The 26,576-nt window shown below is 35.6% G+C and overlaps 1 protein-coding gene and 1 long non-coding RNA gene across 3 annotated transcripts; one reads left to right on the top strand and one right to left on the bottom strand.

The window, feature by feature from the left end:
- The first annotated feature begins 2,337 nt into the window (after positions 1-2,337).
- Positions 2,338-26,541, top strand: LOC136348575 (very low-density lipoprotein receptor-like). Of its 2 annotated transcripts, none has more exons than XM_066299500.1 (11): positions 2,338-2,615; positions 3,509-3,631; positions 18,568-18,690; positions 18,747-18,869; positions 18,924-20,005; positions 20,505-20,785; positions 20,844-21,301; positions 21,444-21,512; positions 21,782-21,894; positions 21,949-22,107; positions 25,642-26,541. In XM_066299500.1, the coding sequence occupies exons 1-11, from the start codon at positions 2,519-2,521 to the stop codon at positions 25,678-25,680; spliced, it is 2,667 nt and encodes an 888-aa protein (XP_066155597.1). In that variant the 5' UTR covers positions 2,338-2,518; the 3' UTR covers positions 25,681-26,541. The 2 variants fall into 2 exon arrangements, with proteins under 2 accessions (XP_066155597.1, XP_066155596.1); XM_066299499.1 differs by having other exon boundaries at positions 2,342-2,615; positions 18,924-20,009; positions 20,509-20,785.
- Positions 21,415-21,839, bottom strand: LOC136348576 (uncharacterized). The gene is made up of 2 exons (XR_010733684.1): positions 21,693-21,839; positions 21,415-21,638 (listed from the first exon to the last, which is right to left on the bottom strand). It is a non-coding gene; the product is annotated as an uncharacterized lncRNA (long non-coding RNA).
- Positions 26,542-26,576: the final 35 nt, after the last annotated feature.

Below are 26,576 nucleotides of genomic sequence, written 5' to 3'. Positions count from 1 at the left end.
TGCAAGTGTTTTTTCCTGTAGGTGCAAGTTCAATCTTGGTCTTATTGCATCCATATAATTTGTTTGTATGATACATTTGTACAATGCCGTGACTAAAATTGTTGGACTAAGATTTTTACTCATTACTGTTCTCATAAATTATAGAATTTTGTCTAATCTAAGCAATAAATTGCAATAATAAACGTAACAATTAATATAAATTATAAAATAAAGGCTAATATACCATTTTGAGACAATAATCAAAACGGCTATCGTTCTTATCAATAAAATATAATAATTAATCCTTATATTCGTAAGAATAAATTACCTTTACGAAAAATTTAAATTGGATTCTTATAATTTGCGCATCAGTCCGTATGACATCTACAGTACTCTCGACTCAACTTCATAGATCTTCAGTATTTACGGTGTCGCTCTAAACCATTCCCCAAGTCCAAGTTCCCTACAAGGAGCATAATCCGGTGGATTAAGATCTGGTGAATTCGACTATCCGACAGAAACATTATTTCACCTACGATTCCACCTATGCATATCTAAGATAGTGGTTTAAATAATTTTGAACGTTCAATGCCAAACGTGAGGCGCCCCATCATGAACGCATGAAGAACATGTTTTGTCGGATCATTAAGAGAGCTTCATTTAATAAATCTGATAATGTTCTGAAGATATTTTAAATAGTTCTAACGATTAAAACAAAATTTCATTAAATAAAAAAAAAATGTAATATACTTGCCCACATGTTAATCAAAAACTTATGCCGGTAAAATACTATATTTGTTGCCTGAAGGGTTTACTCTGTATAAACGTGTCGATTGTGTAAATTTATAGTATGTCGACTGGTAAAGCAATATTTATTGGTAAACAATATTTTGGTATAAAAATCAATCACTTTTCATTCATTATTAATAAATCGACAAAATTTTTATGGTAAACCATTTTTGCGGCAAAATTTCCTGCATAGGTTGAATAGAGTAAGGGTTTAGAAGTTTTTGCTTTAATATCGTAATAACGATACCCGTCAAAGTTCCAAGTTTTAAGGCTTGATTTCTGTTACTCGGGCTTGAATTTTTTTCAACTAGTGATAAAAACTTGTTTAAATTCAAGACTTCCAATTACTTGCTGAAGTCCATAATTAATAGTTAAGATAAAAGATATACATAAGATATAAAGATACAAGTTTCTCGAAGACCTCTCTCAACAACGTTGAAAATTGATGATTTGATACAAGATGATTTGGAAACTTTTCTGAATACCCTATGACCAATTGTGGGCCATTTCTTTGATAAAGACCCTAAACGAACAGCGTATCGGGCACTTGACCACGAGTATGAACAGCCATTGGGGAAAGTGTTTAAATACATTTTTTTTAAATGTATTAAAAAAATTGTTATACAATTTGACATTTAATAAAGTTTTTTTTGAAAAAGACCCGCAGTTACGGCGAATTAATTCACTAAATCGCAAAATGTCAAGGTGATAAAATGGAAGATTAAGTAACAATAAACGAAAATAAACCTTTTTTACACATACATTTTCCACAAAATCTTCTGAAAGATTTAAATTTGATCATCTATTTATTTTATACCGAGTGGCAAAAAAATTGTGTCATTCAAATGAGGATTGATATACTAGTAGTGTCGACGACGCCGTCCGCAATGTATATAAGAATGTAGGCAGATCCCGATTTATCATCGCTCCATACGAGGTTTCACTCAAATACCGCCATTACAGAAGATCCATGTATCTACTTTGAAAACCATCAACTTTTGGCTTAATGCAAGTTGGGTTAAATCTTTGGGTGTACATAGTATATATCAATTTCAGGAATCTGACTGGAATATTGTATAGACCATTTTTAAAAACACCCTGTTTAAGTTATACCTTTATTTCTTAATTTTGATATGATCGTTAATCAAAATGAATTCCTCTTCGACTCTGAATCTATTGCTGATGTTTTGCTTAATTCTTTTTTTTTCAATTTAAAAAGGAAAAATCCCTTTCACATAGACATTTAAAAATGTTGATTCTAATGATAGCCTCGATCGGATTTTTTCATACAGCAAAAGAACATCAGAACCATTTTTCTTACGTTTAAATAGTACTCTACTCTGTTTCTACCAAAGTCTACTCCGGTCCTGTGGCTACAATCGTACATTATTTTTGTATTTTGGTTTGGCAAAAACATCTACACCCCAAAAAGCGCTTGCGTTTATTCCAAAGGGCCGCTATGCCATAGACCTGCGCACATCGAAAACGCAGGTTTAAATGAGATTGCGTGGAAGCTCACTTTATACATTGGTGCTCTTTACTTTTTCAGATGGTACAGATAAAGACCGGTATATTGGAAGGTGTATGTTAAAATCTTTTGAACGAGCAAAGCGAGGCTTATGCTATCTAGCCAGTGCTGGGAAACCGAAGGCGAGTTCTGCAATGTAAATGTGCATCTGGCTTGTATATAAAGTAGTGAGCAAAACTAATCGGTTATGTCGTAAAACACGTGTAGAACTCATATAGTACAATGCTTTTGAAGTTTTCAAATGGTACTGTCGTTTTCACAGCAGTTTTGTGTTATTTCGCTTGCCTTGCAATTGGACACCCAGAATCTGTCACAGAGGGTGAGTTATGTTTCCAATTTCCCCACAGGGATAAAAATATTTACAGAGATCAACTTATTCAAGAAAAAATTTATGAGAAGTGGAAATTTAAATTGTTTGCAGTAAAATTCGAGGAACTTTTGAATCATTTTATTAAAAAAAATGAGCAATGCAATATCAGGTGATGTTTTAACTTTATTTACGTTTGATAGTTAACCTATCAAAATAGGTTTAGTACCGCTTGACATTGAAATGTTAATTACCTATTATGAATACACAATTTTTGTTTTAATACCGCATAATTTTTCAAACATGATAAAACGTGTGACATTTCATTTTTAACACGAATTAAAAAAATAATAATAAATTGTAATTGTTGCAAACGTCCCTTGTGCGTTTATTCAGCTCTTGCCAAACATTAGAAATGGTGCATTTCATAACATACATTTTAAGTGAAATGAAAAAGAACAAAATTGGATGTAAACTAGTTTGTCTCTGATTCAAAACGTTTATACACCAAAATAACACTGTCACTGGGACTCCAAATTAATTAATGAAAATATTTAATGAGGACCCAAGGAATTGAGGCTAATTGTCAAACGCTTTTATGTACCGACTGCTTTTCATGAAGCCTGTCAGGGTAAAATCAGCTTCGAATCCACTACCAAATTATACAAGCATAATCAATAATAAAAACCTTACTAAATGGAGAATGTATTAACACTGGCCGGACAATGTAACATTAAAGTTAAAAAAGAATACCATCTATAAGGGCCTATTAGTGTGATTGTGTAAATCGTTTGTTTATTTACCGTTTCAATAGGGCTCGAGCTTTTATTTAAAATAAAGAATTACTCTCTGGTATTCCTTGACGGACATCGTTTTGTTGCTAAACGCGTTTGTATAAATTTCAGGCTCCGAGTGTTCTTTAAGACAATTTACATGTGCCAATAAGAAATGCATTCCAATTGCATTCGTATGTGATGGACAAAACGACTGCCAAGACAACTCCGATGAAAAACCGACGGAATGCCCAAGTAAGCAATTATTATATTACTATTGTTTGTTATAAGATATTTTATTTAAAGAAATTAGGTGTTCCCACCGGGCAAAAAGTGGAATATTTTTTCGTTTCCTATTCTGACAAATATCACTTTTATAGGTTTGTGGGTGTAGTCTTATGTGCAATAGTTAATCATACAGCTATCGCTAATTAAAGTATGAAACATTTCGGTTTCTGATCAGTTAGATCACACGAATCATTAATTATCCGAATATATACGTACTTTTTGTTACACCTAAAAACTAAAATAGTAAGGAATACGGGTAATTTGTGTACTATATTTTTTTCCACAATTAAATGCAATTTTGTGTAATTTAATTAGTTTTGCGAACGCAGAAAATCCATATTTTTGTCCCCTGTATGCTACACACGGCACTCACGTTTCCGATGTTGTTTTATAGATGGATTTTAAGTTCGAAACTAACTTTCAGAATATCACAAAAATTCGGCCCGAAGTTTGGTAACACTACTGTCGAATTTATATAAAGGATCATACAAAATCTTTGCTCATCATTGTGATCTCGAAAAGTAAGAGATATTGAATTGGTTGAATCAGGACGAATTAGCACATATTTGTACCCGATGAAACCAAATATTAACATTTCAAAAGTTTTCACTCAGCCTGGACATATTCGAAATATCCGATGTTTATTCACTTTTTTCCCTTGGGTTGTTTCAAATAGTACAATAAATTTCATTTCTTCATAGACACCGCCATTAACCTGATTTTTGAAATATGAACCTGACATTTTTATACGATTTTTTGAAAGCCTTCGATTATTTGAATAAAACCTTTTATTACGATATGTATTAAACATTTGTTTCATTTTTAACAATATTTCGTTATCAAAATATTTCATAAAAAAGAAAAATGTTTAGATACGGCGTGCCACATGGTTTCGATTGAACTTAAAAATGTTTTTAAATCAAATAACTTGAAATAATTTGATCTAAAAGTCAATAATTTAAACAAACGATGTGACTGTACCAAATTCAGAACGTTTCATAAAAAATGGAAGAAAGTATTTTCAATTATTTATATATATACTTTTGTATTTTCACTTTTTATTGAACTTTGTTATTAACTATTTTGATTAGTACCCTTTGAAAAACAGTAAGAGTAATTTTTTTTCGACTTCGCTAAGTGTTTATTAAATTTTTTTTATAGTAAAAAAGGTAAGCCCGTCAGGTGATGAAAGATGGAATGTCGTTTTAAAAATCCGATTATTTTGATTTCCAGATGACAAAAAATGCGAGTGAATAAGTGAAATTTATTTTTGAAAATGTTTCCAAATAAATTTAGAATAAAATAAATATAATTTGGGTAAATACCAGTTTTTCTCAATTATTTTCGGGATCACTTAGAATTTTCTAAATTTTGGCACGTAGTTTTGTTCGACATAACTCCGTATCTCTTATAACTTTGTCTACAGGAATGACTAAAGAAATGCTAAGTGTTCAGACTTAATTAAATAGGTGATTTTTTACTTGGAATCCTTACGAAAATTCACGTAGGAATTGGGCCCAAAAACGTTTCTAACAGTCCATAAAAAGCGATATTTAATTGAATATAAAAAATTATCGTTTTTGTCAAAGAACCTTGAAGAGAGAAAACAACATCGTTCCAGCATGGCATCTAAACATTGCTACCTGTTTTCTAAAAACGTAAGAAATATCAATTTTGAATGAAATTTTATTGAATTTAAACGACTACTGCGGTTTGTTCTAACCCGCCAGGAAACCATCTTAGAATTAGATTCTTTTTCAATTTCAACTTAAAATTAGCAATGCGCTTCATCAGAGGGGGTCTAGAACGGTTTCGGAATACTTTCTTCCCGGGTTGAAATATTTCTTAATGATCCCTATTGACCCAGGATTTTACATATTTTATAAGTACACCGTGTGTTTATTTAATAGCAGCGTGATGTATGCGTTTCACATGAGCAATATCTCTTATTTATATAGCTTGTTATTTTTGACGTTAATCATAGGAATTTTCAATCTCAAAACAAGTGAGGAAATGCAGATTAAATTGAGCGATTTGTTAACTCCTTAATTTGAGATGCTTCTAGTTTCATTGCTTTTTGTGCAGTTCAAACAGGAATATATTGAAATTAATACGTATATTAACTAGTGATCATTAAATCACTGGTTTTTAAAAATAAATATACATTGATTACTGTTTGTATTTACATGGCCTTTGTTTAAACAAAGAAAATTTGGGTGTGAATTGTATATTCTAGAGAAAAGATTAGCTTATCAAATATTTACCAATTTCTTCAATTTTTGTCGAATTAAATACAATAATGTCAGCATTTTGCAAGGTAATATTTAAAGTAAACGGGAGGGGGAGCAAAGCCCTATTATTAGGCCCTTAGGGGCGTTTTTCTCTCCCCAATCCACCCGGTTTCACTCTCCATATAGGCCCCTTGTGTATATAAAATATTTGAACTTGTATAATGCCGGTATTACACTGAGAATTTACTCGCCAATATTTCATCGCGAAATCGTTTCAAATTTATAAAACTCTTTCTTTATTGACCATTTTATTGTGCATAATTCGACTAATAATTGTTGGTAAAAATGACATTGCACAGGTTCACGAAATTTAAAGCTTTTGTCAAACTATCATTCTTCCTGAACAAATTGTTACCATAAGTCTACTAGTTTAATGGAACCAAAAGCAAAAAAATCCAATTTGCCAATTTTTTGAATTTACATATTTAATTTGTGTTGATGACTACACCCCCGGGAAGTGACGTGATGATGATGTCTTTTCCGCACGCAAGTTTGCAAAGCTAGCTCCTCTTCATTCGTAAGAGCCATTTAGTGTGCAATGACCAGAAAGGAGTTTTACTAGGTATCGCGTGGATTGTCGATTACTCTTTAGTAACTTTGATGCCTGGGATGTGGCAAGATATCGTTAGCTTGTCTACGTCCTGCGGACCTCATCTAGTTTACCTTTGTTTTTTCGTACCCGCAGGTTCAAGGCGTAAGAAACGCGCCTTTTGGCACCCTTGGACATGGCGACGGTTTACTGGACCGTCATTGGAAACCCTACGGGACGAACTCAATAGCCCTTTTGTTTGTCTCGATACCCTTGTTAACCGAAACCCAACCTACAGTCACGACGTGCTGCTAATTCCTGAAAATAACTTAAACTTTCGAAGGGTCGATTTGACCCACTACTGTGGGGTGCCCCGAGCTGTAAGGATATCGTAAATCTTATCGACCCTGGTCCGTAACGCTTCTTCCATGTCAAAGCAGAGGGCATGGAGCTCCTTTCACTGTAGAACGAAGTCGTTTTTGTCGACTGTCTCCTGCTAGATGCATGTTGACTTTTATTAACATCTACCGCCACAGGGATATTGGTCTAAATGCGTTGATGGCGCTGTAGTGGCGTCTTCATACTTTCGGAATAAAGATTTGGATCGTGGATTTCCTCGCTTGAGGGAAATACTCTATGCCATTGGTGAACACTAAGCCCAACCACTCCCTTCGAATCCTTATTTTAGCATTTCTGAAATAAGCCGTCACCAATTTGACGGCTTCGTTGGCACCACTCCTCAAACTAGAGTTCAGTTTTGTTACACCGGAGTTTTCCTCACGAAAGGCGGATCCGTCTGGCTTTTAGTGAATTGAGTGCTTGGAAGCACCTTGAAGTTTCTGTCCTGTTCCTTTGTAATATCTATTTATATTGTTTCCTGAGCTCAGCAATTTGCCGGTTCTGGCAGATTCCGAAATAGAGTCCACTTCCACGCAAAGGTTTCTCCCGTTAGTCTTTTGGTACGCCTTGTTGCGACAAGTTGAGTTTTTCGGATAATCTGAGTATCTCGATGGATTTTAGTCAATTTCAAAATTCCAAAACGAGCTGTCGTTGTGACATGTTCTCAGTTAAAAAGTATTCGTGAAATTCTCAGCGGCTTTGTATTTTAGGATTAAATGTTTGAGTGCGTAGATGCTAATTACTGACGAACCAGTAGATTCCAGATTACACTTAAAATACGATGTTAATTTCAAATAACCGTCTCATGTTCTTAACGTCTGAAAATACTGCAGTAATCCTCCATAGTGTCGATCGCTCTTGAAGATTGATCGTTTGTCACGTTTGCCATTCTTTCCATTATTTTAAACCTCTTTTAACTTCTGCTATTGATTTATTGGCACCTGGCGGTATTTGCAGCCTAATAAATAAAGGCAATAAATAAGGAACTACTAAAAAAATTATTACGTCTATTTTTGTTATTATTTTCATTGCTGAGATTATCTTGGCCGTTTATTTGTGGAATTATGACTCGTGTCCAGCGTTTAGCACTTTTAATTGATAAAAATTTGAATAAATTCCATGACGTTTGTAATCAACGGCTATTCTTCAAGAGAAATTCGAATTTCGACGACACAGGACCATTTTTATATCGGATTTACTGCGTAATTATATGATTGCGCAAGCTATCGCGTATTCTCAATCTTTTTGACCTATTTCAAAGAACTACTTTAAAGGTTAAAGTACAACATAAACAGGAAAAATTCAATCTATCGCGCATATGTGTGGTTCGGATTTAGGTAGTTTTAATGTACAGAGTGTCCCGAATTGGGATTGAAAAAGTTAACGTAACATATAGTGTTCGCGCGTAAGAAGGTGGGCGGTAGACGTGAGGGTATAGGCTGTTAGAATGGTAGAATTTTTGTTATTAATTGACTGCATCAATAACGGTAATAGAGGCTGCAATTAACCATGTCTTCATCATTCTTGCACGTTCGGCCTGGACGATGGGCAGGTCATTTGTTTCTGATGCAATCAGTTCAGAATCTCAAATCAGATTGCAAGTCTCGAATCGGGCAACTTTCTTCTTCAGGAGATCCGCAAGGTTTCCTGTAAAGACGCAGGTACTTACCTGTCATTAAGCGTTATCCTTCGTCACTTACATATTAATTACAATCGTTGTCCTTGTACGTGCTCTGATAAGTCTGCATCCCGTTAAAAATTTCAATTCGAAATTGTCTAAATTTTCGCATAATGTTGGAGCCTTGGCAGACAAGAAAAACGCCCATCGAAGGTATAATTATCTTCCTAATTCAACTAGTCCACAGTGCAAAACTGAAGAAAGTTACGTCAGATATCTTGTACGTAGGCCCTCCGGGCAGGTTGAAATACACTCCATTAAATAAGTTAGGGCCCTTTTCGTTTCTAACTTTCAGCTGCAATTTCCTCGTTATACCTCTGGAGATGCTCTTTGATCTAGAAACAAGCAATTCCGAGTATCCAAAGTTGCTGGGCCGTGGGATATTTATTGAATTACCTGCTAGAAACTCGCTGAGTCGATTTGTTTACATTCAATTTGACTTATTTGTTTTAGACTTTTGAATGAAACGAACACAAGACTATAAAAGGCCCCTATAGTTCAGAGGACTCCGGCAATTCGATATGTATTAGAGTGAGTTTATAGCCGTCTAAACACGCAAGTGCGTAATTTATTTTTTTTTTTTTTGAATGGGACTGCTAAATAATAAGGATTTTTTTACTTAAAATCGCCCATGGAAATTGAGTCAGGACCGGACTCGGGACGATTTTGATTTGCTTACAACGATTTATTTGTGCCGTGCGCCTCGACTTTCTGTGGGGTGTTGAAATCGCGCCTAAATTAAAAAAAAAAAAGTATAAATTACATTTTCGGCCGTATCTTTCTTCTGCCATGTGAAAATCAAAACGTAAAGGCGGGCTTGCTTGGTACGAAACGTGCACAAGACATATGATATCTGAGAGGGGTATTTTTAGATTTGCTTATCTATGGCCGTACAAACGCATTAACTGTAATTGCCCTTTGACCCTTCTGCACCCTGCTTATAAATTACTCTCTACGAACGCCAATAATTAGTTTATTCGAGTACAAGTAAGTTTATTGATAAATAAGTACTAATACGCAGAAGTGTTGTAACGAGAGCGAGTGATTGCGTTTTCTTAAAATGTTTAGTCGTGTGTATAAAATGGAATAAGAGTGAATACGTTATCGAAGTCTGCAAATCAGGGGGAAACAGAAGCATCAAGAAACCGTGTTGTCAACTTTTCTTTCAAACTGTTTGAGAAACTCGTGGTGTGCGACTCGATCTTGATTCGTGATGAAGTTTCTATTCTTCTTCGGAGTTCTGATTTATGGTTTTGGATTTTGCCGATCGCTCAATGTCGAAAATAGTCTCGAGCAAACTTTAGTGTCACCGTCAGGTATGTTTTTCCACCATATCACAAAAAAATGTTATACTTTCGGGATCCCCGTATATGAAACATTTTAAAATTGCTTCCCCGCTATTAGAACTAAATCTGAAGATGTCACGGAGCAATTGAGCGATGTGGGATATGAGAGACTGCAAAATGTAAAGGAAACGGAATTTCTGCTGGCAAAATTGGGTTTTAGTGAAAAGCAGCTGAGAGATAATGAAGAATTTCGGGAGCTATATTATGTTATTAAAATTCAGCTTGCATTTTCCTCCATTCGTGGATGTTTAATCCAAATTTGGGGGGTAAACGGTAGTCAATAGCTTCGCATTTATTACCTAAAGCACTAATTAAACTCGCCCGTGGCACCTACGTATTTCGTCAATCATCTATTTGAGTCCAATTTAACGACAAAAAACAACCGTATATTTTTCTTCGTTTATTTTTATTCACTTTTACGTAAACATTTAGCATGCCAAAAATTCATTGTTTTGACCTTTATGCTTAACGCAATCAATGTCCTACTCAAGTGCACGTCCAGAAGTCCCTTCCTTTCCCAAAATTTTTCCGAATTCGGTAATAATCCCTGATTACTTGTGTTATTATGACCAAACTAGTATTTTTCGTCTTAAATTACGATACAAGTGGTATTGCCGAGCCCCAAACATACGGTGTGTCCCAAATTCGGCCAAACGTGTAAGCACCTTGAAAACGTGTGGGAGCTGGAAAAATGATTGAATGGAAAAAGTCGAGGAGACCTTTAAGTTTTTTTGTTTTTGAGTTGGGTGCAAAACACCAAAAGGCTTTTCAAAAAGTGTTTTGTGGCCTCTTTGACGAGAGCTTCATTAAATCATTTTCTTTGGCAAGATTTTTGTTTCTAGGGAAAAAATTATGGAAAAAAAAGAACACAATGCTGACGTCTCAGACTGCAAACGTCATAACTGAAAAGTACATGCATATGTGGGTCGTTCGTAAACAGTTGTCCTAACGATGTTTTTACATATTTGAAAAATATTTTGAATTGGGGAAATTACGGTACTTTTCCGCAAAATTAGGTTGTCGGTTTCTTGAAATTACGTCAAAAATGAAAAATTCTAAAATCGTTTTCAAAATAGCATCACATTCCCTCTGACTCTCCTCATTTAATCACTTTTTTATTTCTTATTGCAGTTTTCGTACCTTTTGCAGCCAGTCAAATTTGCATCACACTGTACACCGGGCGATTTGACATAAATGGGACAGACAAATATCTTGAAATCGAGATGTACAAAGAAATGAATAAAGTCTTATTAATTTTCCATTGCTCAACTTTTTATGCTGTAAATTTTTGCAAGGTCACCTTAACTTGTCTTTTGGGGTCAATTTTGTTTTTTCAAATGGAACACGAAAGGTTTTTTTGGAAATTCCAATTATTTATTGACAGTAAAAATGTTTTTACTTGAAAAATTTTTTTGCTAAAGTGATAAAATTCATGACGATACTCGATACAAAATGAAATCTTATTTCGGAAGTTTGCAAATTCAGTCTCATCAAATTTTTGTTAAACCAGAAAAGCCAAATCCAAATTTCGGATTCGCGTTTAGTTTCGTCAAATTTCTAATAATAGTCGTATCAAAAAGTTCTTGATTTTAATAAGCTACAATATCTGTAATGTAGCCTTGTGCCGTGCCTACGCTATGCGCGAACGTCACATATGAAATGCTAGAAAATACCACACGATCATTTCAAAACAGAATGGTCAAGTGCCTTGAGTAATAGTGGCACAGTTTTGGACATTTGTTCGACTTTTTTTCTAATAAAACTAAATTTACTACATAGAAAATAAAATTGCTTAAACAACCTAATAAAGTTTAATAAAGCCTTTGTTTTGTATCTATTATTATTATGAATTTTATCACTTTTAGCAAAACACGTTTCGAATAAAAAACATTTTTACTACCAACAAAGAATTTGAATTTTCAAAAAAATTACGTGTTCCATTTGAAAAAACGAAGTCGATCTTGCCAAAAACAAAAAGGGCCGTATTTGAACGTTTTTTTTTTGTAGATTATTTTCAAGATATTTGCTCGGCCCATTTATCTAGAATCATCCGGTAGAATTCTCATTCGCCTATTTACGACACTTTATTACTTTTAATTTCGAAAACTAAGTTGTCGACCCACATTCAAGTCCAAAAAGTTAATTTAATACGTTCACCAAACAAATTGGCTTTGCGTAAAGCGTTCCAGCAACTTCGCATCCTTTGTTCAAAGGGAGTTTCATCGTTAAATGACTAAATTAGCTTTCTCAAATATATTTTGTAAGGTGATTTCACTGGAAATTAGGGGATTATGTGTGCCTAGGGTACAAGAGAACGGAATTAAGATAAATGAATCGGCAGCTTAGAAAATGGTCATTGAGATTAATATGCGCGAACTCCGAAATACGCGAATGCGTTCATGCTTAATTACTTTCCCGAAATGCCCGAATAGTGAGTAAACAAAACAACTTCTTAAGCGTTTGAAGTGGAAAGTTATCAATTTTACGAAAGACCGAAATCCATTAAATTGAAGCGAACCTTTAGGGGCCCTCCTGATGTGTTAATTCGAATTGATGACATTTGGTGTCTGATGACGTGGCCTGAAATGCTCCTCTTCAGTCGCAGCAGTTACTGGTATTCCAGAAGTTAATGGTGCCTCCTGCCTGCTGGTGCCTGGAAGTATTATGCCTCGTAAATTACCTAAACGAGCTTCATTCACCTATTGTTTACACGTAGGCCACAAAACTTAGCTAATGGAGGCTTGTTTTTATTTACATCCCTTTATGAGAGCGATTGATAAACAATCCTGGTTTTATTACGTTTATCTTTTCTAACGTTTTTCATTAACGATAAGAATAGCCAGCCCAGTTGACCTGTCCTCAAAGCCGAGACGTCTTAGGGTCAAGTTTATAGTTTATCGAAACGTATGAATTCTACGCAGCGATAAAATTGCAGACAATGTAGGTCACTTAACGCAAATGGATGAGTTTTTTATTATGACATAGTGCTGTTTTCACTTTTGGGTTGTCTTTACCATTTTGTCCAAACCAGTCTAAAGGTGGATACTTTTACAGAGAGGATGCATTCCATATAAATAGGCAGATTAACCGGCTCCCATTACGTGTTGGATTCTTGTCTTCTTCGCACACTCGGAGTGAAAATGGCCACAATATTTCAATTATTGGTCATTTGACCTGTAGTATTTAAATCTACAATAAAAGTCAATTGATTGAAAGAAAGGTTAATGTGTAGATCGTTGGCTGCATGCTACGGTAGACAATTACCGAAGTTAATTGAGTTGTTTTTTTTTGGAAGTTAGTGTACACTTACATATGTTAGTTCACCGACGCTTATTTAATTAAACGGTATTTAGTTATGTCATTGTGCTTTTGTTACATGTAATTTACGTTGGTAGAGTTTCTAACGCAAATAGCTACACTGACTTTCAAAAAAACCGCAACGCCAAGAAGAACACATCGTACACGTTTGAAATTCTGGCATCACGTTGGGTCGGGTAATGGATAAAAACGATCGAAATATCAAAAGAAAATTATTGTGAATAAGTAAAAACATTTAATAATAATTTAATAATGGGTGGCATCTCCTCTTAAATTAATACATTCCTGTAGGCGACGTGGCATGCTTAAAATTAAATTCTCAATATTTTCCTGTGGTATTGCATCCCAGGCAATCTGCACCTGCTCGCGGAGTTCATCTATGGTCTCTGGAGGGCGAGCTAAACGTTGAAGTCTCCGACCCATTATATCCCATAGATGCTCTATTGGGGACAAATCTGGAGACCGAGCTGGCCAAGGCAAAGTATCCAAATTTTCAATTTCCAAATACCTCAAAGTATCGTTGGCTACATGTGGTCGCGCATTATCCTGTTGAAATGTGCTTCCAGGATGGTCGTACATGTATGGTACAAGACTCGGTTTTAAGACACTATTAATGTACCTCTGAGCATTTAATCTATCATAAATGAAAACAAGAGGAGACCGACTACCATACTGGATGGCACCCCAAACCATGACACCTGGTGTTAAACCAGAATGATGCCTTTCTAAAAAGTCCAAATTTAATCGCTCTCCTCTGCTCCTTCCAACACGTAACCGTCCATCAGATCGCCATAAACAATATCGGCTCTCATCACTGAACACGATTCTTCTCCACTCATCTACCCATTACACTCTCAGACGACACCACTCCAGTCGGGCCACCCTGTGGTTTCGTGATAATGGAAGTTGACCCATAGGACGATATGAATTTAGTCCAAAACTTCTAATTCTGGGATCATCGTACTAAGGGAGACCCTTCGATTTAGGGTTGCTACCCAGTCAGCACCAAGAGACGGAATTGTTTCAAACGGGGCGCCGGTCGCTGAACGACGAAGTCGCCGGTCTTCGCGTCGGTTCGTCATTCTTGGACGGCCACTACCACGATGACGATTTACTGACCCTTCGTTAGACCAATCTCTCCAAGCTCTTAGCACTGCTGATGCGTTTCGATCCAATCTACGTGCAATTTTTTTCTCTTTACAAGTCTGAAATCATACCAAAATTTCAAATACATACAGTGCGTTCTTCTTGGTGTTGCGGTTTTTTTGAAAGTCAGTGTATAATAATACAATTTTTAAGCGATTATTCTATCACAGAATGGCCATTGCCCTTTGTATGGCTAGATAACAAAGTTGTGCAGAATTCGGGCCGTTTTTAGATTTAATAAAAAAATGTTTAAAATTTCCGAAATGACCTGAAACAGTGAAAATCGGCATTTATTAGCTATAGAGTATCTCGTAAAATATTTTACGTACGGGACGGTTTGCTCTAAATGTTCGACTAACATAGCTTCTGTAATATCTCCAAAAAGTTTACCAACTCCAGCGCAGTATGTTTCAACTATTTAGTCTGGCTTAGGGATGTGTCCCATCCATCTAGACTAAGATCAAGTTAGTATATACAGGGTGCGTCAAATCATGGGCGCAAAATCGTTAACTTTGTTATTGGTGGTGATGCTAGAAAAGCAATTGAACATTGCGCTATGAAGGTAATTTTAAGAAACACTTCTTATGGAACACTTACTAGAACAAACATTTATAAACGAAATTAAAACTGGTTTAATTTTATATACAAAAAAAAATGACTTAACTTTTTTTCTAAGGTAAATATTTTTAAAAGTATTGAGCCATTTTCATTTCTAATTGTACAAGTGGTGATCGATCAATCAATTAATTTAATTTGGCAAGCGCCGACAAGCTAGAATTAAAAAATGTTAACTATAATTCATTAGTTTGATAAAATGCCCTTTTCACACAAAAGAAAATGCGACGTGTTAGACTTGTAGATAATATCTAACAAAACACATTAACCAGGTATCGCAAATAAATTTCAGGGAGAAATCTTTCTGATCGTCAGTAATTTTTGAAATTTTACCGCAAATTTTGGCAAAATGAAAATTAAAAAAAGAAAAAAAGGAAAAGATAAATTAACGTTATAAATAAACAAACCGGCATTAATGATCTGGAATATTTTGAGGCATTTCCTAAGAAATATCTGAGAGAGGAAGACAAAGCGGCCCACCCTTATTTATAATTTGGCGAATTTTAATGAAATTCAAGTTTGTTCCACATAAATTTTAATCAGTTCATCAGCTTCATGAGCGAGATTCCGAAAGGATGGAATTTTGTTGGTGGTTAATAGATTTACCAAACACCTACTCTAAGTATCTTTATCTTTGTTTTAATTAATTTGATAGATTCCCGCTTGTATAATTAGAATTAAAAATAGCTCAATGCATATCTTTAAAAATGTCCATTTTAGACAAACAAGTTACTGAAGTTTTTTTGAATAGAATTAAGGTAATTTTAATATTGTTTATAAATATAAAAAGCATTCCGTTGGAAATGTGTTTTTATAAACGGTTTTTACATGGATATTCAGTTGGTTTTCAAGTACACATTACCATCGCAGCCAACTTCGAAAACTTCTTGTGCGGTGGAAATTTTTCAGTAGGATTTTAATGATCCTGTAAAGGGGATTTTTCTACGTATATCCTGAAAATTTGGTCAAAGTTAGACCACAAATAAGGGAGTTGCAGCTTTTTAAATTCGCCAAAAATGTTTAAATTTTATTATTTTGCGTGAGAATCGTCACTTTTTGGCGAATTTAAAAAGCTGCAACTCCCTTATTTGTGGTCTGACTTTGATCAAATTTTCAGGATATACGTAGAAAAATCCCCTCTACAGGATCATTAAAATCCTGCTGAAAAATTTCCTCCTCCTCCCTGCTCGAACACCTAAACTGAGTTTAGGATTGATTTTTCATTATACAAATTTTGAACAAAATCAGTCGAAAATTATGGGTCACAGAATTTTTTTCCCGATATACGAATACTTTGTTGAGCGACTGTATGTGTACTTTGAACGAGAATTCTATTTCTACTAATAATAACGTTAGCAATGGCGCGTTCTTAAGTTGGCGCACCTAGTATACTAGAGGTGAGTCAGGAAGAACCATTGCTTAAAGCCCTAATTCCCATACGTGTGGCATCGTTCTTGTCGGAAAGTTTGGAAAAGATAACAGATTTGGACGTGAGATATACATCTACGTGCGCCAACTGATATGGCACTGAATAATACAACTCGGAAAGTTTTGTAAGATTTCAATATTAGAGCCGTGCGGTGAGAATACTGCTAGACTATGAAAGGGCGTTCAGTAATCCCCTTCCTGATTCCATATACGGGGCAGTTGGTGCAAGGGGGACGGAGCAGACGGTACAACACTGAGCACGTTGCAAACTAAAGGAGCAACCATCTTTCTCAGGATACCTTTATGGCTTCGAGAGGCTGTCTACAGCCAGGCGTGTCGCCGCCTTTATTTTGACCCATACTGACTGGTTGACGACGTGTTGCCCGTGATCGAACTGTGGCAAGTGGATGTTCGGTTCTATATCGACGACCTTGCCCTCCCTATTCGGGGGTACCATACCGTTTTACTGCTGGAGCTACTAATGTTATGAATTTTTTCCGAGAGAAACATGGACGCGATTGAGATTCGGTTTCTCTTATTAAAAAAGCGGCGAGGGTCGCCTTTACTAACCGACCAGGCTCAGCCATTGGGATGTTCAGAAAAATGGCAAGGAAGGCCATAAGCCAGGAGGTCGCGATTAGACGCTGAATTCAGACTACGCATGGAAGATGAGAGAGCAATTGGACGTGTGAACGTCCAGCTGCTAGAAGAATTGGAAGATTACAAATCCGACCGTCAAATTTCCACGAGATTTCACTTAGTAGTATGATTAACTTCCTTAGGAAGTTTCACCCGCCAGATCAACTGTTTTAATAGATATTGAGGCATGTCAGGTCTTCTATTTCTATGATAAATATAATCTATCTAATACATACTTGCGGCATCGATACCCAAATATTTACTTCAAATATCCAAAAATGTTATGTTATTTTTAGGTCGTCATTAACGAACAAGGCGGTTTGCTTTGCCACATTTTTTTAACAACAATGCGTCATAATCCCTCCACCTATTGACTCCAATAACTTTCGCATTAAAAGGACTTTGATAATACATGTCGGCGCCAACATAAATTTAGCGAATACCCCTAAGTAGACAGACTCTATGTATTGGTACGACCATATGTAATCGATCGGGGTTATGATTTTTCTCGCTATTCTGTCGAAACTAAAGCATTCACTTTCTTTATGACATGACTTCCAGGAACCCCAGGAATAAGGGACACACTTGTTTTTAACACGCAAGGGGGGCAAAACGGGGCCAGGGGACGAAATGAATATTGGGTGAGGTAGAGTAGTAATTATCGAGAGTTGGGTTGGAGAGGTCCGGTCCCGGATTGTCATGTCTCTCATCCTTCGATTCGATTATCATACGGTTTACCTTTTGTGAAAGAGATTATTGCCATAAGACATTTATCAGAATATAGGGTAGCCGATAGTTATTCGTTTACATATAAATTAGTGTAATCTCAGTGACATTTGTTATTAATAAATTGGCGGTATTGAGTGACTATTCCTAGTGTTTAACTTGAGACTCATGGCTTCTGGAAGCGATTCTGTTTTTCCTATTCTGACATACATATTAGATTGCAAAGGGCGTTGTCTCAGAAGATTCTAAATATTCGAGAAGTAAATAATACATTTATTTGTTAATTTAAACAGTAGGGTATGATTAATTAGTATTGAAATTTCCGTTGGGGGAAATGTAGCGAATCCCTTTGTACAAAAAGCTGAAACCTGTTCTTAATTTATAATTTAAAAAAATATCTTTTGCTTCAAAGGTATAATACAAAGTAACATTTTTAAATAGGAATAGCGGTTCGCTATTAATTACTTGACAAGTTAAGAAAAGTCAAACGAGACGCGCATTCAGTACGCAATTCCTCCAATTTTCTTATTTAACTGAATTTGCATTTTTACCAACAAAAAAGTTGCCCATGCAGCGAGATAGGTAATGCCCACCCTGCGTAAACAAAAACTCTTCTTTCCCGTGACATTAAACCGGACCGCTATTTACATATTTTTTTATGCTGAATCTGACGCACTGTAAGCATACGTGTCGAAATTTATGCCATCAAAACCTAAATAAATTCATACTAGGGTCTCCGTTATCTACAAGTTGTAAATACGAAATAATATGTACATATTTCTTTATAGAAAATGTAACCTGTGCTAAAAACGAATTTAGATGCGGCAATGGCAAGTGTATACCTAGCCATTGGCAATGCGATAATGACATAGACTGCAGCGATAATTCTGATGAAGATGAACATTTGTGCCGTAAGTTTCCCCATTTTTTTTTTCCGTCGCAATTTAATGAATGTTTGAATTTCCAGAACAAAAAGTATGCGGACCCGACGAGTTTACTTGTAGATCAACTCCCGGCGAATGTGTTCCTTTAACATGGATGTGCGATGATAATGCTGATTGCTCAGATCAGAGCGATGAAAAATCTTGCAGTAATTTTTTCATTTATTATTTCAAAATTTTACATACTAAATCTACAATTTCAGATGAAACCTGCAGGGCAGATGAATTTACTTGCAAAAATGGGAAGTGTATCCAAAGGCGGTGGATCTGTGATTCGGATAACGACTGTGGGGATAATTCAGATGAGGCCGAATGTCCTGAAGTGAGTTGCGCTCCTGGAGTGGAGTTTCAATGCAGCGAAAGGTTTTGCGTACCTGCCAAATGGAGATGTGATGGTGAATACGACTGTCTGGATGGGAGGGATGAGCAGGGTTGTCCCCCGAGACCCCATCCCACCGTTTGTCTTCCTTCAGAACATGAGTGCAATGACCGGATCACTTGTGTTCACAAAAACTGGCTTTGTGATGGCACCAAGGACTGCCCTGATGGGTCAGATGAAGCTCCAACTCATTGTTCTAACGTCACGTGTCGCCCCGATCAATTCCAGTGTAACGATAGATCCTGTATACCTGGAGCTCTGCTCTGTGATGGCCACTCAGACTGTCCAGACGCAGGCGACGAACACGAATGTAGCTCTTCTATAGTCATATGTGATCCCGAGACCTCGTTTTCTTGTGGTCCTGAAGGTCCTTGTATACAACTTTCACAAGTTTGCGATGGAAAACCCGATTGTCCAGCTTTCGAAGATGAACCACGTGAAAAGTGTGGGGTAAATGAATGTATACATGACAACGGAGGCTGCGCACATCGCTGCGTTGACGCTCCTGCTGGATACAGATGCGAGTGTCGTCCAGGGTTTTCCTTAGCAGCAGACAATCGCACCTGTAGAGACATCGATGAGTGTCAGACAGAAGGAGCGTGCTCGCAAACCTGTAGAAACGATAAAGGAAGCTTTAAATGTGAATGTTTGCCTGGATATGCCAGAGACCCTAGGGATCACACCAGGTGCAAAGCAGTAGAAGGGCACGCCTCTTTGTTGTTTGCGAGGAGACGGGATATTAGGAAGATTTCTTTGGACCATCACGAGATGACTAGTATTGTAAATGAAACCAATTCGGCTACCGCACTTGATTTTGTTTTTCGCACTGGAATGATTTTCTGGAGTGATGTGGCCGATAAGAAGATCTACAAAGCTCCAATTGATGAAGGCAATGCCAAGACTGTGGTAGGTGTTTAGTAATAACGTTACATTTGCAATGCAATAAGAAGGGAATGTATCGCTGTTTTGATCTCAAAACTCGATTTCTTCCTATACGAGGAACACACTGTCTACTATTATATATCTTGATATATGTATTCCTAAAGTAGCTCAATCGCTTTTCAAACTATTCATAGATAAATTTTCACGTTTACCGCATTTTCAAGAAAACCTTTAAAAAAATGTCGATATAGAACGCCTAGTATATTATTGAATTTTTAGAATCTACAATTTTAGCATCAGCTTATTGAAATTAGCGAACAATGTATGCACTTTAATCTACAAAATATGCTTATTTACTTCTTTAGCTTTATAACCTTCGCTTCCTCTTTCGAATATAAATTTTTTTTGGAATTGAGTCTATATAAAAAAGTGGTTGTTTGCAATTGCAATTGCATATAAGTTCATTTAAAATTCCTTCATCTGTAATTACCTAAACACTAATTCCAAAATTAAAAAATTTCAGGTAGTATCTGACGAGGTAACAACTTCTGATGGTCTGGCAGTTGACTGGGTATATGAGCATCTCTATTGGACTGATACAGGCACGAATACCATTTCCTTGGCCAATTTCGATGGGCAAATGCGGAAAGTACTTATTAAAGACGATCTGGAAGAACCTAGAGCTATTGCTGTGGATCCTTTGGAAGGATGGATGTTCTGGACTGATTGGGGTCAGGAGCCTAGGATTGAAAGAGCGGGAATGGATGGATCTCATAGACAGGCTATTGTTACTTACGATGTTAGGTAAAGGTTTAAATAATTATTAGATAGTCTTGTTTGTTAATTTTATTTTTTTATTTAGATGGCCAAACGGGCTTACTTTAGACTTAGTAAGGAAGCGGCTTTATTGGGTGGATGCAAAATTAAATACTATTTCAGTCTGTGATTGGGATGGGCGTGACAGGAAACTTATCCTCTTCTCGACCACTGCGCTAAGACACCCGTTTTCTATTACGACTTTTGAAGATTGGCTCTATTGGACTGATTGGGATAGAGCTGCGGTGTTTCGTGCTAATAAGTTCACAGGCAAAGATCTGTCTCCAATAACTGCGACAGAAATGGTTCAAAATCCAATGGTAATCCATGTATACCATCCTTATCGCCAGCCGGATTCAGAGAATCATTGTCAACCAGTGAACGGGCATTGTTCACACCTGTGTTTGCCTGCGCCGCGTCTCACTTCTAGAGCCCCCCTTATTTCTTGCGCCTGTCCTGAGGGCCTGCGCATGCTACCCGATGGTCTTACGTGCATTCAAGATGGTGAGTGTTTGTTTCAACTGTTACATAATGCTTTGCAATGGCTGATTTTGGTGTAAAACAATTTAAAAAATTCTTAAGTGGCTTAAAACATCGCAAGCGGCTGTTCTTGGATGTATTATTTTTTATTTTATTTGGTTGGCAGAGACTATAACGACCAGTGCACCTTCTCAATCCGAGCCTTATACGCCGAGAATAGGTTCATTACCAGAGAGTGAGTACTCGACCCCCGCTTTCTTTCTGCGCTTTCTTGTTGGTGGTGATGTTTTTCTATTGTTCGCTCAATTTCACATTTAGCCTATTATCCCGTCTTTATATGCACTGTGTAAAAATCTAAAAACTGGGTTTATTATAGTTGTAGTTGTTTTGTATAAAATGGTTATTAGTAGCCTACCTAGTCACATTAATAATTGTATTTTTCCTTTTCTAACTCCAGTTTCTCGCTTTATATAGCTCGACCTAAAAGAGTTTTTGCAATTGTAGGTACAACAAATCGGTCTAAATCTGGGGCTGGAACACCAGAATCTGCAGATGATGGAGGAGTCGCCTATGTTACAATTATTATAATATCATCGGTGGTACTTATTTTGGCTGCTGTAAGTACCCCTTTTTTTGTCGTTTTTAGAATAGAGGCATTCGTGAATTTGTAGGGGGTATGGTTCATCTATCGTCACCTGATGCACCGCAATGTGACTTCTATGAATTTCGACAACCCTGTGTACAGAAAAACAACAGAAGATCAATTTTCTTTGGAGAAAAACAATTACCCATCCGTTGAGAGACCGTATTTAAGCACTGTTGGAGAAGAGGTGAGAGCACTAGCGTTAGACTATAACATTCCTAGGTAATCAGCCAAATGGCTTACTTATTACGTCTCAAGTATTATGTTGCAGTTTTTTGATATGGTATTGTTGTAACCATATACTCGTCTTTTTATCGTTAACATAGCGTAACTCCTAATTACTCATGTTAGTCGTATAACCCTTAATAACCAGTCAGTATTACTATAGCTTCCCCTAAATTACAATATTTTTGTATCTCTTTTATGAGGAATTGTGCCGTCAGTATTAAGGTTTAAGGTCTTTTTAGTAAGGTGTAGCTTCAATTACTTATTAATGAGAAAAACGACGAAAAGGTTCGACTGTACCGGGAGTTCCAAATTTATGTGACCATGATAAAAGTATGTAGGGTTAATCTTGGAATTAACCTAGGACGTGTAATCCTAATTTTTCAAAATGATTCGTAAGCATAATCTTTACGTGTCGATTCTGTAAATTTCGCTCATTAGCATGAATTGAGAAGGAAAAACCCTATAAATGCATTCCATCATGGGTATTAGATGAGAGGCTAAACGTACATTTTACTTGTCGAAGTATAAGGTTTATTCGAAAACAGAAGTTCATTACTTTAAAAATTTTGTTGATGTACAAACAACTAGTTCGGTGGCCTCCGGTTAAGGTTTAGTATTCGGTGTTGTATATGCTTTACAATCTTATGCTAAACTTCAAAGTCATATTTGAATATTATTAAGAATAGATAACGAGACGGCAATTTCGTGGTTAACCAGGGATGGAAATGATTAAGTACAATATCCTCCTTTACATAACGGAGTAACTGAAGTATGACATTAACTTCCAGCGATTTCTCTACAAAATACTGAAGCTGATAAAGAATAAAAAAAACCATCCATTGATGTAGAGTATGGGCTAACAACATATGTTGCTATCGTACTTTAAGTCCACCATTAAAAAAACAGATATCGACCTATTCGCAACAAGATTAAATAAAAAAAAAATTACTGTTGCCCTATCCATGATGTTTTTATTAATAATTCAAGTTGCAGAATGATTAGACTGAAGAAAATTTTAAGCTAAGACCACGCTACAGTGATTGGATGAGAGTTTAGATGATAAGACAGGATATTAAGATATTATATTGGCCACGTTACATGTGAGATGTTGAAATATGCTTCAATAGAAAAGATGCAAAAATGCCAGTTTTAAAATTAACTATAGAAGAATATTTTTTTGATGAATGTACTGTCCCTTTCAAACATGTTGGGTACACAATATAAATATTACAAGGGCTTCTTATTTACTTTTGCCTTTTTATACAAGTCATCAGATGATAATGGTTCCCTTTTAAAAACTGTTATTAAAGATTTTGTGCATATTTGAGTTTTGGTATTTTGAATTTAAAACTGATTTTCACCCAGGATTACCATGCAGAAAAGAGACGCGCTCATTCACTAGGATGCATATATACCGATGAATAAGACAGGTTTAACTCCTCTACTAGCCTCTAAAACGGAATCAAAGCCCCGTGTATGCGAATCGGAGGTTTAATACCGATTAGTGGTATCTATTTGTAGAGTTTTCTCTTTAATTCGTATTCATGGATAAAGTTTTACGTAAATTACAATAAACAATTATGTCGTAGGACAAGCAAAGAGAAATTCAGATTAAAAAATCAACGTTAATAGGAATACACAACGAACGGATTTACTCAAGCTGTTAGTTCCAAATATAAAAGATTGGACATGAATTTCGGACACTCAGTACATAATACTATGAAACAGTTGTAAATTATTTCATTGAGTTTTATTTAAACCAGAAATACACAAATTTGTGTATTCATGATTGTCTATGCAAGATATTATTTTGATTTAAAACTAAAAAATCGGTGAATTGATGTATGTCTGTTTACCTGTATAAGACTTCCTGTATGAAAAGAAATAACAGCGAGTTCAAAGTGAAATCCACGTCATTAGTTCTTGTCATTTTGTGGCTTCTTCGTACAGTTCACTTGTGTATTGTGCTTTGGAGCGTCCATATGCTGTCGCGAAATAGATTATTTTATAGGTATATTAAATCGGTTGTCTCAATTTTCAAGGAAATTGTTAAATGTTTTATCGATGTCGTTTGACTTTATTGTAGGGATTATATTGTTTACGAATCGTTAAATAAATTTAATAAAATGTTTATTCAAAACAGAAGATCAGAGAAGCATCTTATTGTATAGTCAAAAATATACATGCACAATACAATACAATACAGAACGCAAGAGAAGTGAAGCAGTGATGGTCGAAAAGCAGTCTAGAAAGTAAGGAAGTGGTTTGCAGAGTAGAATATCTGTTGTATTAGAAATCCAAGCACTTCAATATGAATCAGCCTATTTCCCGATATCCTCTTTATTTGATTAACACACTTAACTCCTACTTAGTTCGGCAAACTCTCTCTCGAGTGTTGACGAGTATGACAATCCAAGGCTTACTGCCTGCCTTTCATACCAATTCTGAATATCACAACTTTTTGTTAAAAGCACTTGTGACAAGACCAATGAACTGTTTTATGTATCAATCAACAATTCGACATAAGAAAATTTTATTTCTTGAATAAAATTCTGAAAGTTTTACCCAAATATGGAGAAGAATCCCAGAATATCAAACCATACTGCAAATCTGACTGCACAAGAGCAAAGTACACCAACAATAACACCTCAATATCAACAGTACCCTGACTTTTCCTAAACACCAAACATACTGAGCTTAACGTTGTGTAAATCCCATTAATGTTAATATTATATGTCGTTGCCAGGTGAGTCTAGCATCAACACACAATGTTTAATTTGATTAAATACCAAACCCATAACAGCATAACTCCCACCTCTACTCCGAAACACCAATACAAAATTAATCAATACATCGCACGACCAGGACAGATCTAAATGATTTTTTGACTACCAACAATTACATCCTTGATACACAACATGCATCTATCTCTATTTTCGTTTATTATTTTCCAGCTCTTCCTGGACAAGTTTGTTGCGCTTATCTGTCTTTTAAAATATTTTCGTTTTTTCAGATTTTTCACCGATTATATAGTTTTGAGAGTAATTCATGTTTTTTTCTGTGATTAGTGTGGGTGAAATATTTTTAAAACAGATTTAATGTCGAGAGGTAGTGAAGTCTAGAATATTTTTCTTTAACTTGGTAAAAGTATTCTTGCAATAGTAAGTCAGATTACTATAGAATGTAGCGAACTTGTCCTGAAAACATCCTCCGTCATACACTTCCCACCACTGCCCCATCGCCAATGCATTATATAAGTTTTCCTTATTGCCCTTCCTTTCCTTTTAAAAATGTAAGATCGAATTTGATATTTATACCGCAAGAAATATTCACCTTTATTCATATTTATTAGTTGTTCAGACTTCTTTGCAATTGTAATAAATATTTTGTGTTATGCATCCATCATGGTAATGCGTTCTGGTAAGTTTCTTACTTACATATACCGTTTTACTTCTTTTCCGCTATCTTAAAATTTTTTTTTTAACGATTTCAGGCCCAACAACCTTTAACCAACGAACACGATCCCGTTTAAATTTGGCAACAAGCACTAACAAGGCAACTCAACTGAACAATTCTCATTTCGACCTTTCGTGGACGTTCACAAAGCTGAAATGATCTCTTCATACGAGGTCTAGTTTAAGCAATTGTTGCTCAGGTAAAATGATTAGTTGTTTTTAATAACAAGATGGTTTGTTTTGTGTCATATAGTCTAGAGAATTTGTTATTTATTAGCAAGGTTTTTGGGGTTTTTTAGTAAATACATCTTAAAATTTGTACCAGAGTTTCGTAGTGAAATGTCTATAATTTGGTTCCTATTTAACTTGTACTATTGTGAATTTTCTATCATTGATATTTATTTAGCGTGATAAAAAAAACATGCCGGCAGACATATTTTTTTATTGTGCCAAATAGATACCGATTAAAACAAAGCCGACGCTTTATAAGGAAAGAGGAATATTCGGAAATTTAAAACTGCTAAAAAACATCACTGTTTGCTTTAGCATTGAAACAGTCTGCGCGCATAACGCTGAAACCTCACTTATATGATGGATTTATGTAGATGTAAATATCTATTTGTGCTATATATATATATAAATATATATATATTTTACTAACAGTCCACTCAATGCTGGACCTTTTCAAAGAAATTTTACATTTCTTAATTAATCGTTAAATAAATATTGAAGCCAAATAGATGTAAGACATCCTAATACTCCTAGCTGTACATGTTAGTTAAATATTACTTCGTTACGCAAAGTATTCTGTGATTAATTTATTTATGTACGATTACAAATAAGATGTTTTTTACTGTTTAGATTGATTTTTAAATTATTTTTATTTATATCGTCTGTTCAAAAAATTATTGAAAATGCAATATATGTATTAAACAACTCGTGTGCACTTCAATTTACCGCTAATCTACACACT

Source organism: Euwallacea fornicatus, chromosome 33, assembly GCF_040115645.1.
Source record: "Euwallacea fornicatus isolate EFF26 chromosome 33, ASM4011564v1, whole genome shotgun sequence".
Taxonomy (NCBI): domain Eukaryota; kingdom Metazoa; phylum Arthropoda; class Insecta; order Coleoptera; family Curculionidae; genus Euwallacea; species Euwallacea fornicatus.
The sequence above is the reverse complement of the archived record's forward strand: the minus strand, read 5'-3'. Positions and strand labels throughout refer to the sequence as shown.